Raw genomic sequence first — 17,645 nt, forward strand, 5'->3', positions numbered from 1 at the left:
ATCTATTATGGTTTGCCCAAATGCTCCATCAACAGGCTGCAAATCATTCAAAACCAGGCGGCGAGACTGGCCCTCGGGATTCCGAAGTGGCAGTCCGCCAAACCCCTCCTTGTCAAACTACATTGGCTCCCTGTCAGCCTAAGGGCCGCCTTTAAGGTTGGCTGTCTTATTTTTAAGTCTCTCTCCGGTTCTTGTCCCGCTTTTCTGAAATCCCTTATCCGACCCTACTGTCCTTCACGTAATCTTAGATCACTTCACCTACATCTTTTGGTGGTCCCCTCCTTCAAACTCTGTAGATCTGGGGGTCGAAGATTCGCCTTCCTCGGCCCCAAACTCTGGAACTCTCTCCCTCTCCCAGTTAGGACTTCCGGCACTCTCATCCAATTTCGCAAATCACTAAAAACCTGGCTCTTCCCACAATCCTGTTAAATTCCCTCTGTTTCCTCAGCACCCTTTCAGCGCCATGATACCCTCGGTGACAGTGCGCTATACAAACACCCCTTAACATAACATAACATAACATAACATATGTTACATAAATTACAAAATCTGAAAAGACAGAGGTGAAAGAAATGTAGGAAGAAATTTAAGCAGAGAAGAGTCTTAGCAAGAAATTGTACAGCTTGAAAATGCTTTCCCAGACAGAGATTGACTCTTATGAATATTCGGATCGCTTGAGCTCAGCCAGTTTATATTCAAATTCAAGTGGAATCATTTGGGTAAGTCTAGGTCTTGCCTCCACACGAAATAGAGTATTGGAATCTTTACAAGAAATTGAGTACTTAACACAGTATGAGCCAAAAGTACTGATATTGTTAAAACTAATATATTGGATGCATACTATCCCAAACGGAGTCTACATTTTGAAAACCTATGTCTGTATGAAATACTTCAACATTACAGCTTTAAAAAGAAAGTTATAGAAAATATAAAAGACGAAAAATATGCACTAATTGGATGTGATGGATGTTTAGTGGAACATGCCAAAGAAAATCTTATCAAGCACTGAAAACTCAGTTGCGAAAGTTCAGATAAGAGAGAATTTTTATATTTAGCACTTTTGCAACTTTTCAAGCCTTGGGGTAGTGAAACAGAATTACTTGGAGATTTTGACTGCTATAAAGATTCTTTTAATGCAACTAAAGTCAGCATCCAGTGCACAATTTTCCCAACTTATCTACTAGTATTAAATGATGAGATTGAACAAGAAAGTACTATTGCAGCTGAAATAGCTAAAGAGAGTTCAGAAAGCAGTCAAAGTTCTGGTCCACTGAGTCAAGATCCAATGGGACAACCAATTATTCAGAATGAAGCAGCAATAGCCATGAATGAGGTAGAAACTGCAATGCAAATAGCACACCAGGGTATTACTCAGTTGGAAAAGTTAGAAGAACAAATAAATATTGAACAAAAAGAAATATATCTACAAGTCCAACAGCAGGTACAACATGGTTTGCTGCATGAAAAAAAAGAATGTAATTGTTCATCATTCAAACCTATTCTATTATACATTAGTGGTTGAGCTGGAACAGGAAAACGTTTCTAAATTCAAGTTTTGACCAGTTATCCACACAAAATTACAGGATCACATTTATCTTGTGTCATAACAGCTCCAACTGGATTAGCAGCATACAACATTTAAGGTATTACTTTACATCGATTACTTATGCTACCTGTTGAAGATGAAAATAAATTGGAATATCAAAAGCTATCTGGAGAAGCTTGTTATGAAGTCTCAAGAGTACTGAAGAAAATTAATCTTTTAATCATTGATTAGGTGAGCATGGTCTCAAACGTAATGCTTGCCTTGAGAATGCAACAGATTTTAAAAATAGATTATGATGTTCTGTTTGGAGGAAAACATTTAATTGTATTTGGAGAGTTACTACAACTTACTACGTAAAAGGACAACCTGTTTTAAAAACTCTTCTCCATAATGACACAAGACAATCTTTGGGAAGTATTAGGAATGTAAATATTTGGTTACACTTTGAATATAAATAACTTGTTAATAATATGCGACAAGCAAGTGATAAAGATTATGGAAATATAAGAATTGGTGTCTTGATGGATCTTGGAAAACAAGCTTTAGAAAGTTGAATACTAAGGAACTAGTTTACAACTGGAAAAACAGCAGCTGAAGTCACATACAATATGCTTGTAGAAAACAAGTCTATAGTTTGCCTAATGCCTACACTGCAAGAGTGCTCTACATGTAATCAACAACTTCTCAAATTGGAAAAACAAGAAATTGTGGAAATTAAAGCCATTGACAAAACGAATACCAGGGAGTGACAATTCTTTTTACTGAGAAACTACAGGCTACAGGCTAAATTTGATTCTTTGGAAAAGTCTGTATCTAAAACTGCAGAATTAGAAAAGACTTTACATGTATGTAAAATCTGTCGAGTAATTTTGCGACGTGATTTGAATGTAGAAGAAGGATTAGTTAATGGAGCAATTGGAAAAGTTGTTGATTTTGTAAATTGTCAAAATAGACGTGGAATAGAATTTTTGATTATAAAATTTGACAGATAAATGACGTAAGACAGATTGGGCGTTGTGTTGTACATTTTTCACGTGTAAAAGACTTGTATGTTCGCAAACAACAGTTTTCTCTGTCTCTAGCATATGCAGCAACTATTCATAAATCTCAAGGTTTCAGTATAGATAGAGCTTTTGTAAATATTGGAAATACGGGGTTCAAAGAGGGAATGGCATATGTTGCATTGTCTCGAGTAAAAACATCTTCTTTATTCATAACAATTTTACTTTGAGGTACCAGATTTATCCCCGGAGATATAGTAAGTGTAGAGCCTCTGACACGGGCAACGAGGGAGACCGGGCAGGCGGTGCGTTTCGTCTTTCACGAGAGACGCTGCAGATCCCCTCAAATAATAAAGAGGCGGGATCGCTGCACAAACCTATGAGGAATAAAGGAATCCGATTGGGCAAGCTATAAACGGAAGAAACAAACCTCAAAGTCTGTGGAAACACAGTTCTTGCTACGGAATGTAATATCCTTACGTAAACTACAAATCCTCTGATGATAGAACAGAGTGGAAGCGGAGGCTCTACACTTATTATAACTCCGGGGATAAATCTGGTACCTCAAAGTAAAATTGTTATGAATAAAGCAGATGTTTTTAAAACTGTCCTGAGGAAGGTGTTGTGAAAAAACGAAGCACCGAAACGCTTCGACACACGGATTTTTAATTGTATAAATTGATTGTTCTCATTTGTACTGAAAAATATGTATTGACTGATGGTAATACCTAGAAAATATGTCCAATATGTTGTTTTAAATAAAACTGTATGATTTTGTTTTTAATAAATTGTTTAACTGAATATATGAAAAATCTTTTTATAAATAAAAAAAATTATCTAGCTACATACAATTTTATGTTTTGATTTAAAGACACTGTGAGGGGAGATGAGGATGAAATTGGTTTAAACAAATGTTACTGTATATGACATATATTGACACCTTAACTGAAATACACAGAAAGGAATTCTATTTTTGGTTGTGATACTTCACGGTCCTTTCTGGGTTTACTTGGGAAAACTCTCTCTTTTTATATCAATACTCTAGTAGAACTGATAAGATTTGTGCACCTGTATGATAAACTGCATAGTTTTGAAGTTAGTCAACAGATGTACAGCACATGTCAGAATACATGTAGAAGCCTACACATACTGGAATACGTCTGTTTTACACCACATGTTTTCGAAATGTGCATACAAGAAGATGTATATATCACTTTGTCCTCCTTATGCAGGACAGTTGGGTATTGAAAGTGCTTTTTATTATATTTTTTAATTTTACAATTTTGAAGTATGATCTATCTTCACATTTGAAGAATTATTTTAAGATATATAATGAGCTAATAGGAGTAGGTTTTAATGGATAGAATCTACTGTATACTACACAACCCATGCACTCATTCAACCATCCAGACCCTATCCTTGCACTCATTCATTCAGGTACTATGCATACAGCCATTCAATCATCCAGATACTACTAATGCACTCATTCAGTCACCCAGACACTACTCTTGCACTCTTCCAATCACCCATACACTCAACCATTCACCTAGGCAGTACCCATGTTCTCCTCTATTCACCAAGGCACTACCTATGCACTCAAGGAATTGACCAGGTACTACCAATGTACTCATAAAACCAAACAGACACTATGCATGCACTCATCCAATCACCCAGTGACGACCCATATACTCATTCATCCACCCAGGTACTATCTATGCATTCATGCAATTAACCTGGCAGTACCCCTGTACTCAACTATTCACTCAGGCACTACCCATGCACTCATACATTTACTCGCGCACTGCACATGGACTCCTATAGTCATCGAGACATTAGCCATGCATTCACCCAGGCACTACCCATGTACTCACTGGATGAGCCATGCACTAATCCATTCACTCAGGCACTACCCATGCAGTTATCCAATCTCTCAGGCACTATGCTTGCACTCAACCATTCACCTCCTAGTCACTACCCATGCACGCATGCATTCACTCAGGCAGTACTCATGCACTCACCCAATCACCCAGACACTACCCATGCACTCGTTCAATTCAATTACTCAGGCACTATCCTTCAACTGAACCATTTACTCATGCAGTACCCATGCACTCATACATTCACTCAGGCAGTACTTTTGCACTCAACAGACACAATTGCTGGACGGAATGTTGAACAAATCAAAACATTCACCCCCAGTCAAGAAATCTGGGTTAAATCCATAATTCTTTTACTCAACATGCCACCCCAGTTTAGACCTGGCCATATGCAAATCAGTCTTGACCCTGTGCCTCATGGGCACAGTCCAGCCCGACCTACCTTGTTAGGTCCTCCCTGGACCTGAAAAAAGCATCCTTGGACCGGTTTCGAGGCTTCACCCCCTCATCAGCCAGGACAGCTTGAATCCAGTGGTACAGTAAGCCTGGGACCCACGTCTGGGCATACTCGGCGCACTTAGGGCAAGAAAGCAAAAGACACACAGTTGATGGACGGAATGCTGAACAAATTAAAACATTCATAACCAGTCAAGAGATCAGGGTTAAATCAATCATTCTTTTGCTCACCATGCAACCCCAGTTTAGACCTGGCCCTATGCAAATCAGTCTTGACCCTGTGCCTCATGGGAACAGTCCTGCCCAAACTGCCAAGCCAGGTCCTCCCTGGACCAGAAACAAGCATTCTAGGACCGCTTTCAGGGTTTCACCCCAGGATAGCTTGCATCTAGTGACACTGAGCCCGGGACCCTCATTTTTGAGCTTTTTTGTATTTTCTAACACATTTTTTCTGTTTGTGTTTTTTTACTTCTTGAAGTGAAAAAAAGTATGAAGTCCAACATTAGTGTTTCTAAAGAACAAAGAAACGCAAGGTTCCAAAAAAAAAACAAAATTTACACGTATGTGTTTTGAGGAGATTGATGATGGCATCAATTGAAAGTTCTATAACGCAGAGAGTGGTTAAAAACTTCCTGCAATGCATTCCTGCATCGGGCAGTTCAGGGAAGATCCGGAGTTGAGCAGTGGTAAGAACAGCTCCAGCCGATGTTGATGGCTGATTTCCGTCAACTGCTGCAGCTTTCTCTCTTCTCCCCAGCCATCACTTCTTGCGCAATGCAAGTTGGGTGCATCGTCTCAAGATGTTTTTTTATAGATTATGTGCTACAAGAATATTTTTTCTCCAATCTTTTGGAGAGAACTTTGCATCATATGAGGCAGGTGACTTTCAGAGCATTTGCCTTTTTTCACCCTCTGCCACGGTAATAAAGGCCCACAAAATGCTCTTCTTATGTTTTTTGATTGGCTCTTCAATTTCTTCAATCTCCTCCAGCTGCTCTTCTTCTGGATGTGAAGATGCCATTTTAAAATATTAATTGGTCAAAACACCAGAAATATAAAATATTGAGTAGAGCTTACAAAACAAACTATCTACACATGCAGACACACCCAAAAAAGGGGAAAAGAACAGGTGTTGGATCCTCCCTCAAAAAGAATGAAAACCTTTTTAACGTATAGAAAGCTTTCTTTCCATGTCACATGGAGTCGCGCACCCATCACGTATACGTCACGCACCCATAAAATGTGCTTAATTAAATTTTCAAGTATAAATTGCTATTTGCAAATTGTGTTTAAAACTATTTTAGTGGAAAGTCTTTAAGCGAAACAGATATTTAAACTTGCAACATTGATGTTTCATACTTTTAAAATTACGCTGAAGTCGCGACCCCTACGCGATCCTGGAAATACATGCTGGCCTGGTTCGCAACTCCTTCGTGGCCCAGTGCGCGACGGTGCAGCGTACATAAAAATTTGTTTTAAGGATCTTAAAACTATTTTACAACTACTTTAATACTCATTTTTTATATTCAATAATAAACCTCTTAAAAAAAATATGATTTCAGTGTAAGTATGTATTTTAGATTTACATCCGTATAACAGATTCACGCACCGAACGCGCAGATCTGCGACTGGTGCGCAATACCGTTGCGTCCTTAAAAATCTGTTTAAAACAAATTTATAACTTCTATAATACAAATTTTTTACACTCAGTAATAAACCTCTCCATGAAAAAATATATTAATTTGTTCTAAATATGTATTTTATACTGACATTCGTATAATGGATCCACACACTAACCATGTAGGTTCGCAATCAGTGCGCAGCTCTTTTTTGTAAATAAAAAAATATATATAAAGAAGATATTTATTATAATGAGACGACAATAAATTTTTTTATACTTTTAAATCAATGATAAACACTTAATTTAGCAAAAAACTGTCAAATAAATGACCCTGAGATATTAAATACAAATTTTCTTTTTCTGTTCATAATTCTGTCATATAATATCATACTCTATAAAATTAGGAACAATAGAACAATATTACAATTTAGTAATAAGAAGTGATTATAATTATTTTTAAAGTTTTTAAAAATACATAGAAAATCGTACGAAAAAAAGAAAAAATAGTTACAAATATCTTTTAATAAATAAAAATGTTTAAAAAACCTTAGAAATTTTCTGAAAAAACCTAAGGCTTCAGAGACATTATAGTTCTGAATTAGCATTTAAAAAGCCTTAGAAATTCACTGGAAAAAACACAGGTTTCAGGGATGTTATAGTTAGGAATTTGCATTTCAAAAAACTTCAGAACTTCATAGAAAAAACTAAAGGTTAAAGCGACTTTATAGTTGGGCTGACATTTCACTCACACAAAACCAGAGAAATTCAGCTGTTATAGTTAGCTGAGGTAACTATAACTTACGCCCCTGCAATGCACTGCTGATGACATCACATATTACATCACACATGACATGGTGAGTGACATCACTGATGGCATCTCAAATGACATCATCCACATAATCTCTGATGCACCTACTTACACCCCAATATAACCTATCATACACCCACTCCAAATTTCAGACTACCATTCTTAAAACCATTGACATACCAATACCAGTACGTACATACCTACTCACTGATTCATAGGTCTACATACACATCCACTCACTCACCCATACAGGCACTCACAAAAAAGTAACTCACCAATACAACCACGAATATATCCACTCATATACCCATTCATATACTGTCAGTCACTGCTAGAGCTACTCACTCACACCTACTTACTCACCCACACACTTAATCACACAATCAAGTACTCATCCATACAGATACACACACACAATCACTACTGATACAGATACTAACAAATACTTACTCTCCTTACAGTCAATGACACAAGCAGACACTCACCCATACAGCCACTCTCACAATCACTCACACATACAGTCACCTAGGGATTCACCCACTCGTATATCCATGCAGGGAGTCACACACCCACCCACACACTCAGGCACCCTTACCGACACTCAGAGAACTAATCAATAACCCATATAGAAACTCATGTAGCTAATCACCAACCAATGCAGCCACTCACACACCAACTGACAGACTGATGCACACATTCACACAGATTAGTCACTGACTCATACATTCACTAAGACACGTTTGATCACTCACTTATACAGTCATTCACGCACGCACTAAATCATCCATACAGACACTCATACACCCACTCATTTTTTAATACACCTTGGCATATATATATATATATATATAACACATTCTTAACCTTTTAAGAAAAACTCACTCACTGGATGATGTCATCAGTGATGTAATTTGAGATGTCATCAGTGATATTACTGACCACGTCATGAGTGATGTAATATATGATGTCATCAGCAGTGCATTGAGGAGGCGCGAGTTATAGTTAGCTCAGCTAATTATAACAGCTGAATTTCTCTGGTTTTGTGTGAGTGACATGTCAGCCTAACTATAATGTCCCTGTAACCTTTTGTTTTTTTCTATGACTTTCTAAGGTTTTTTTAAATGCAAATTCCTAACTATAACGTCCTTGAAACTTGTGTTTTTTTCAGTGAAAAAATATATTCATATATATTCACACTTGTGCTCGAAATTTGAGGTATGTTGGCTCTTCAAGGGAGAAGTTGTCTTGGGTCCAGCCTCTGATGGGCTGAAGTTTGGGTCTATTAAAACAATGTGAATTGGTTAATAATGTCACTTGCTTTTTCAATGTACTTTTTAGTACTGCTTATTTTAAATACCATGGGACTCCCACCATTACGACGGGGAAGATTTGAGCATGTGAATCTGTGAAAGATAATACTAGAGAACCACAGTGTACAGGTAAGTAACTAGTTTTAAAATAGTTAGGTTAGGGGTAGGGAATTCTCTGCTCTGGCATCCTACCACAGACATCTGGAAAGAAGGGCTTGCTGAAAAGCTTAAAGAAAGACGACCTATAGAACCCTGACTTCTGCTGGCACACATGGACTTGGATCTGCTCTCGAAGGGGTAAGTAGATTACCTCCGGGTTTACTGCTCCAGGGAAACAATAGCACAAGGACTCCTGCCTCCTAGAATGTGTGAACTGGACTCTGCAGGACTCCTAACTAGAGAAAGACCTGGTCCATAGAATCCTGCCCTGAGGGCATGAGGGTTGCAGGAGTGATCAGGAGGAACAGTCCCTGCAGGTTAAAAAAAATAGTGGGCCATGCATTATACCCTGGAAGACTAAAATAAGGTGCTGTGGCTTCCACAGGGAGGTTACACCTTCAGTGGGCAAGAAAACAATGTCTATCTGAATTGGAGCTTTTTGCTGCATGAAAAACTGGTTCAGAGTGATAGTACTGTAAAGATATCTGCCTGGTGGAGCCTCAACCTTGCTTCCAGCCTTGCCCAGTTGGTAGATTTTGAGAACCAAAAAAAGTGGCGTAGTCTGAAAGTAAAACTTTGGTTCATGTGAGATGGTAAATCTTTCTCTGTCACATAGCAGTATGGGTAGCTACAAAATCCAGTTTTGTTCAACTTGGGTCTTTTGATGCCAAACCTAACAGCAGGAGCGGTGGCTCCTTCGCAAAGGCAACGGAGCGTCGCCCCACTGCCTGGTGCAGGGCCGGCAAACGAAAAATAAAACTATGTTATAGCATCTTGATATTTTTCGTTATCTGGCTCTGAGCCAGCTTGTGCATGGAGGAGCTGGGCATGCAAGGGGTGGAGGAGTGTTTGTGCACTCCCTAAGTACGCTATTCGTTTTTCCGGCCGTCTCAGGCCAACCAACACACACATGCGCCCTTAGGTTTCTTGGGCTGGAGAAAGCCCACAGACTCCATGACCTGAGTGGAGCATCTTTCCTGCCCACTCAGGCCAATCCCCACGGTGCTCTGCAGCACTGGGATTGGATGGGAGTCTGTCCCAGGGGCTGCTGGGACTGGGAAGAGGACAGCAGGAGCGACGCGGGAGGCAGCCGGCAGCTTCAGGTATGTTTAAAAAAATTATTAACACGCTCCCCCCACCCTGTGCTCCCCCCACCTGCCCCACCACTTGACTACAGTGTATTTGACTTTGATTGCCTTCTTCGGTGTCAGCTTTGAACCTTGCTCCACAGGTGTAATACCCTTGGTGCAGCCAACCTCTGCTTCATTGCAGCCAGCCTAAAATTGTACATATGTCACAGTCAACCGCAAACTGATACTTTTAATTGCCACTTTGCTTTTAATAATAGGGGTTGAACAGAGATTCTCATGGGTTGTGTTTTAGCCACGTCGATTATGTTTATTAAGTTGGTAGGGGCACATGTTTCAAATTAATAACCCAGTTTCTCACATGTAGGTGTTCTTAAAGTGTTTTTTTTATATGAAATAATAACGAGTGCTGAACATTTCATCTTTATTCCGGCTTAGACTGTATTAAGCTCAACGTTAATTCTACGCCTTTTGAGCCAGGCTTAAGTACTCGACCTACCCCAGAGAGTCGAAGAGGCTACGGAGGCCATCTTTCAACAGCGGACAATAACTCCATGTCCCGGTGTTGAAGGGATATTTACAATCTCCTGTTAGATATTACTAAGTTGTCCATGTGACTGCAAAAATCGGAAAAAAAATCTGACACTTACTTACAGTCCTCATCCAGTTAGGGACCTCCGTTGATACAGGCTTCATAGAAATAACTTACTCACCTCTTTTCTACTTGCTTGCCTTTAATGAATCGGTTTTATTTTGCAGAAGCAGAGCACAGATCTGTCAAGAAGGCTGGAATAGAGGTTCAAGAAATTACAGGTAAATCCTATACCTTTTGAAGGTATAAGATAAACAGTTTGCTTTATATATTGGCACTCAATTTTTCCTCATTCTTAGTTGTCAAGTGGACATTATATTAAATGACGTTCGTCGTAAATTTCTGATTGTACAGGCTATCAGCATATTTTGTCTCTTCCCCAATTCAAACATGCTAATTCACATGCTTGTGTAATATTACATTTACGTTCAATGTAGGCGCTCTGATGCCCTTATGAATCTGGCTACGTGTGCTTCAATTCGATGCTGGGACAGGTGTAGAACCTTTTAGAAGTACCTGCCAATATCTTGCAGAACTCGCATGTCATTTTAGAATACCATACTGATCATAAATTGTACTCATAAGCCTTCAATGTTGAGTATCATACTCATATAAGAGGGCATATTTCCAGGAAATCTATTGGATTGATTGCATTTATTTCGCTTCAGCCTTCTGCTGCGCGAGTTTACCCCATTGCATTATATTTTGCAGAATATTTTAAATTACATTAAGAGAGGGTGTGGCGTAACAGCTAGAACAGATGACTTTGGAACTCTGGAATGAGGTTCAGGTCTCCGCATTGGCTCAACATCCTCTGATTCTGGGTAAATCATGTAGTCTCCTCGTGCTAAAAATTATTGTGACCTGGTAAAATTAAACTGGTGCTTATGTAAAACGCTCTACTACCTTCAGATCGAGTTTGCACTATAAAACTGCATAAAACAATGTAGTGTTGGAAAAAATCTCTTTAAAACTGGACTATCTTGTTTCGATAAAATTGTCTGTATTTGTTTCAGCACATTCTCCTTGAAAACATTGTTTCATTGCCCTAATATTAAGAGTTTAGCAGAGCTATTAAATAGTTTGCTAATACATATACAATTAAATCAGACATTTAAAAACGAAGAAGATATTTATACCAAGGATGTTCAAATGGAGAGAACTCCTTGGAAGTTGATGAAATAGTGCTCAAAAGATGATTGACAACTGCTATTTTAAAATAATACCTGGGCCATTGGAACTGTTGCAAACTAGCAAAGAATAATATGTTTAGACACATTTAAAAAGTTATGATTGTGTTTGATTGTATTCATACACCAACTCTATTTGTGTAAAGGATCTTTGGAATCTGTACCTAGACTAATTTACTCCAATTTTTTGTTGCGAAGAAACAGAGATTTTCGAAACTGGAGTGAGAAACAAACCGAAGTTGACAGAAGATGTGGAAAAGGTGCAGAAGCAGCAGGAAAAACAGAAGACTGCGGAACAGACTGAGAGCAGAGTCTCATTCGTTCTCATCACCACCCTATTAATAATCCCTGTTGTGGTGCTTATAGCTATCGTAATATTCATAAAATGGCGGAAGGTGAAAGTCTACGGTGGTAAGCAAGAATTAGCATGAAGTGAATTTTTTATAAACCTACATTTGGCATGTAAGAATAATGTAGTATCTAGTAACAATGAATTTAACATGGGTAGCTTTGAAAGAGTCATAGAATAACTTGTCAGACAAATACTGTCTCTTCAGAAATCTCTAGAAATCACAGGTTTGAATCCTTGTAAACCAGCCCCTTATCCGTTCAAGGTAGTTAAAATATGATACACTCCAAAAGACATTTTGTAAACGATCTCAAACCTCTATCTTATATAAAGTAACTTTTTTTTCACAACACATTTTTATTAGGTCAGCAGGCAAACCTACTTCATTTTTTACAAAATAGTTCCAGGGTATAATAGCCAGATATAGAGCAGCAAGTCTGATGACTTTCAATGTAATAAAACAACATTTAAAATAACATAATGAAAACATAGCGAGCCTAAAAACATCGGCTCTGAACCGTATAACTTTCAGTGCCATGAACATACTAATAATAATCCAGCCATCGCTTTCATCAAATTTACCTCGGCATGATTTAGTCCACGTTACCATCCTTATTATACATCTCTGATTATCACAATGTTTCTGCGTCTATAGTTGGAGGTGGGGAGTCTTCCAAAATGAGGCCTCCATAATCAGCCCAGCGTTTCCAGATTTTCGGGTGTTTCTGTGGGCAGCCCCGTGCCTTGAATATAGGTTTCTGTTGGCCCATACACCAATCCAGGCCTGCCTTCCAGCCAGCCAGCCCCGGCGAAGCCTGGGCCTTCCACGCCTTCGCTATGTCTCTCTTGGCTAGTGTAAGACCCAGGAACAGCATATGTCTTTTGTATTGGTTTACCCCTATGTCTTCTGTGATATGTAGTAAAACAAGTTTAAGCAAGAGGGGTATATGCCAGCCCAATACTTCAGACAGGCAGGTCGTAACACCTCGCCAAAAATCTAGTGAGAGCAGTGCATTGCCACACTGTGTGGATGAAGGTGCCTTCGCCGCAGCGGAGAAACATAGGGGAAAGTATCAGTCCCGCACTCCATAATCTGTGCTTAGTAAAATAGGTGCAATGTATATATTTAAATTGAATAAGTCGTATATCTGAGGCAATTGCAGAGCCCCGTAGGGATGCTAATGCTTCTGTCCAATCGTCGATGTCGAGGGGATCCAGCTCTGTCTGCCATTAATCTCTGAGGGAGTCTAATGTGGTGGGGAGATTCGCCACTAGGGATTGATAGATCTTTGGGAACTGATAGTCTCCCAGGTCGCCCATGAAGATCTTTGCCTCAATTGGGTTAAACTCCAGCAGGGAGTCCAAGTGCATAATGTACGAGGACAGAGCATGGCAGAATTGTAACTATTTATAGAATTGTGTATGTGACATATTAAATTATTCCCTAAACTCTTGGAAGGATTTCAGGGTAGTGCCTTGCATGACATCGCCTACAGTAGAGATGCAAATGGCGTCCCAACCTTGAAATCCCAACAAGGTGGCCAGCTGGGGTAGAAGACCATTCTGCCATAGGAGCGTCTCTCTCGTCAGTCAACCCCACCATACCATCCTGCTCAATGAGCCATTTCACACCTCAATGACCACCTGGGTAGCAGGTGGGAGGCCTCTAAGTACGTGTGGTTTATGTAGGAGTGTATGAGGCAGCACTTCCCCTATCAGCCACTGTTCTACATGATAGGCTGGGTAACATCTGTTCCCATACCGCCAATCATTCAAGACCAAAAGATGTGCCGCTGCGTAGTACGACAGAATATCAGGGGTTTCTAACCCACCACAGTGTGTGGACTGAAAGCAAATTTTAGGCCCAACTCTAGCAGACTGATCAGCCCCGAGGAAACAGCTCAATCTTGAGTTAATTTGGCGGAATCACTGGGTGGGATCCGAAAGGGGTAATTTTGCATCTGATAAAAGAGGTGGGTGAGTGACACCATCTTGAAAATTGCTGACCTCCTGAGAACCGAGAGAGGCAGGCTTTCAGCTTGGGTGCGCGTCCATATGGGATGATATTCCTTACCCATGTAATAGATGGACAGGAAGATAGATATACCCCAAGATATTTAAACCCCTTTGTGGCAAGCGTTACCTCCTCTGCCCAGGTTCCCATTTCAGATTTCCCTCGCAGGTGCCACAATATAGATTTGCGGGTGTTCAGGTATAGGCCAGAGGTTTCTAAAAATATTTGCATTATGCGGAGCAGCCGAGGTCTAGACCAACAGGATTCCAAGAGAAAGAAAAGAACATCGTCCGCATATAAGGAGATTCGATCTGAAATCCCTCCCGTCCACTGCAAACCCTTAATCTGTGCATCTATTCTGACCCAGGAGGCCAAGGGCTCCATGGCAAGCCAAATAAATATGGGCATAGGGTGCATCCCTGACGAGTACCGCTTCCCATAGAGAAGGGGTCAGAGACCGCACCCACCACTTTACCCGAGGCAGTGAGATCTGTATACAATAGCCGGATGTATGAAAGAAACCGAGGCCCGATATTACGTTTATTTTTATTTATTTATTTTGAGGGTTTTATATAGCGCGGACCTGACTCGTGAGTATCAGAGCGCTTTACAAGTCAAGCAGAGGGTAGTAAACAACACAAACAATGTGGGTAGGTTATACATAGTTCCAAATCGAGAGAAGACAGTGCTAAGCTAGCGCCAGCAAAAATAAACAGAGGGACGAATATGAGAGCAAGAAACAGCAAAAAATAAATTGGAGTGAATAGATATAGAGTTCACGTGAATTTAGCCATGAGGATAGCTTTCACTTCTCTTTTGAAGGCGGCAGCTGAAGGGTTCATTCTTGTTTCGCTGGGAAGAGCGTTCCATATCCTTGGAGCCATACCAGAAAAGGACCGGTTATACGTTTTTTTCTTGGCAAATTGTTGAGGTTGAAGGAGAAGAGTCTTGGCGCTACTGGAAGCTCTGATGCCCGCTGAGAGCACCAGTTTCTGAGCTAGGTATTATGGTAGAGGGCCTTGTGCGTCATACAAGCGATTTTTAGATGAATTCTGGCTTCAAACGGTAGCCAATTGAGGGCTCTCAGGTCTGGGGCTATGTGAGCTTTTCTCTTAGAACCTGTGATGAGTCTCGCAGCTGAGTTGATCATGGCTTTAGTGGGGCTGTCGATGACCTTGGGAGGCCGCATAAGGTTACTGCTCCATATTCCACCCGGGGGATAACTAGGGCTTGAACTGCTTGTTTGAAATCGTCGGAGGGCAGATAGGGTTTCAGTTTTCGCAGGGACTTTAGATGGAAGTTGGCTCCTTTTGTTGAGGTGCTGATGTGTCTCTGCATATTTAGGTTGCTGTCCAGCATAATCCCAAGAGATTTCGCTGATGTCCAACCCAGCAAATCAAATGCTTTATCAATGTCTGCCAGTAATAGCGCTGCTGGGCCTTCCAGATGATCAATTGTTGCCACTGCGTTAGGAGCACGTCAAATGTTGTGTTGAGTAGCTCGATGGGGCATAAAACCTGTCAGGTCTGGGTGTACCAAATCTGCCATGTGTGGCAGGAGACGATTTGCGAGGGCCTTGGCCAACAATGTTGCCTCAACATTTAAAAGCGAGATGGGGAGGTATGACGCATGCTGGTCGGGGGGTCTGCCAGGTTTAAGAAAACCTCAATTTTGGAGTGTCGCCAATCCAGTGGGAGCCTGCCACCCTCCAACGCTTCATCTTTTACTGCATGATGATGTGTTATAAGCTGTGTCTGAAAGATCTTATAGAATTTGCATGGAAAGCCGCTAGGGCCCGGCGCTTTGCTGGTGCGCAGGTCAACCAAAGCGGGGCCTAGTTCTTCACTCGTCGGGGGGCGTCTAGATCTGCACGCACCGAATCTGTGAGAGTCTATGGGGGCAGATCGGCCAGAAAGCGCTTTATCGTGGATTCTGGCAGTGCATCTCGAGGGGCGTATAGCTCCGCATAATAGGCTGCAAAGCTAGATGCAAATTGGACCGGGTCTGTGGGAATTTTACCATCTGTGTCCTGGATTCCGGGCGTGGCTGGTGGGTGAAGCGCATGTTGACACAGATGATGTAGAAGAGAACTTGACTTATCCCCCATTGATAAATTCTGCTGCGGGAGGCCAACCACACCTGCCTGGCCTTGTTCCACAATGTGTTAGTATGTGTTTGCTGTAGCTGAATCAGTTGGCAGCGTATCTGTTTTCCACCCTCCCCCCTACTGCGATCCTCTAGATCTATGAGCTGTGCATCTGTTTGGATCAACGTCTCACTACGTTTCTCATGCTGGGCCTCGCAGAAGGATGTATCAATTCTTCTAATAGTTGGTTTCATAGCCTCCCAAATAGATTCTGCCAAATCCATTGTGCCTAGATTAAGATTGACGTAATCTATGATGGCTTGGTGCATGCGTGTCTTATATATCGGGTCATGCAGATGCCACGTAGACATTAGCCAGCGGAGGGGGGGCGTGCTACTCCTAGCATCAGCTCCAACACTACAGGGGGGTGACAAGCCCCTAGACAATATGTCCGCCATCACTATTCTGTAATAATAGCTTGCCAGTATAAAAATATAGTCAAGGTGGGAAAACGAGTCGTGAACTGTCAAATAGTATGTGAAGCTTTGTGCGGTGGGGTAGAGGTGCCACCACGAATCCATCCAACCTATGGCGCTTACTAATGATGGTGGTTGTGTTACACGTAACGTTCCCATTCCCCCATGTCGTTGCCATCTATCTTGGATTACATTTACAACATCGTTCCAGTCGCCGCCTATTATTGAGAGGCCTTTAGGTATTTCCAAGATGATCCCAGTCAGTCGCTCTATAAGTGTTTCCAATAGTGGAGGGGCGCTTATATACTGCCTATTACAATTTGTTCTCCGAATATTGTGCCGGTGATGATGATGTAGCGATCCAAGGGGTCAGGCCATGACTTGATGTGTGTATATGGGACCCTCCATTGGGTCAGTACCCCAACCCCACGTTAGTAAACCCCGCATGACAAACATGTATGTCTCCCGATATAAAGTAACTTTTGACAAAACAACATACACACATCAGAGATCTGTTTAACATACTCTAATCAACAACTTTAGAAACAACCGTGTGCACTAAGGACTTATTTAAAAATCAGTGCAGCATTCTGTGCAAGCAAAAATAAACACTTTCATGTATAAAGCGAAAAGCTCTCACTTATTAGGTTAAAGCAAGAATCATACAACTTTTAGTGTCTAAAGGAACCTTGCCCCATTCCTAAAAACAGTCTAATATTTACCAGAAAATAACAAAAAATCTATTTATATCCTAAACAACAGGGGGTAAGAAAAATTCACAGAGGGCTTGGAAGGATTCTATAAACTATGACATAAATTATGGGGAGCAATTGTTCTAAATTGAGCAACAACCATTTGTCGATACCTCTTAGAAGAAAAACAAAGAGTTTTCTGTACAGGTCTAACGTACTGGTCTGAGAATTTGAAAGTGAGCTTGTTTAAAAAAATAACTTTTATGCGTCATTAAAAAGCTATCAAAATATATGAAGTAACACCTAACAGACATTGCAAAGAATGCATAAGCTTCACTTCCTGTCTCCTAAAGGACTAAACTAAGCTCCTGGAAAGCCAG

General features: G+C 40.7%; 1 protein-coding gene across 4 annotated transcripts in view; it reads left to right on the forward strand.

Moving 5' to 3' along the window:
• PAM (peptidylglycine alpha-amidating monooxygenase) overlaps window positions 1-17,645 on the forward strand; it is a 1,252,349-nt gene that overhangs the window by 1,194,127 nt on the left and 40,577 nt on the right. For 2 of the 4 annotated variants that reach the window (XM_078675446.1, XM_078675444.1), the window contains 2 exons: window positions 10,626-10,679; window positions 11,847-12,059. The exons of the other annotated variants lie outside the window; for them this stretch is intronic. In XM_078675446.1, coding sequence (XP_078531572.1) covers window positions 10,626-10,679; window positions 11,847-12,059 — 267 coding nt within the window. The remainder of the gene's footprint in view (window positions 1-10,625; window positions 10,680-11,846; window positions 12,060-17,645) is intronic. 4 annotated transcript variants of the gene reach the window in all.

Source organism: Lissotriton helveticus, chromosome 2_1, assembly GCF_964261635.1.
Source record: "Lissotriton helveticus chromosome 2_1, aLisHel1.1, whole genome shotgun sequence".
Taxonomy (NCBI): Eukaryota; Metazoa; Chordata; class Amphibia; order Caudata; family Salamandridae; genus Lissotriton; species Lissotriton helveticus.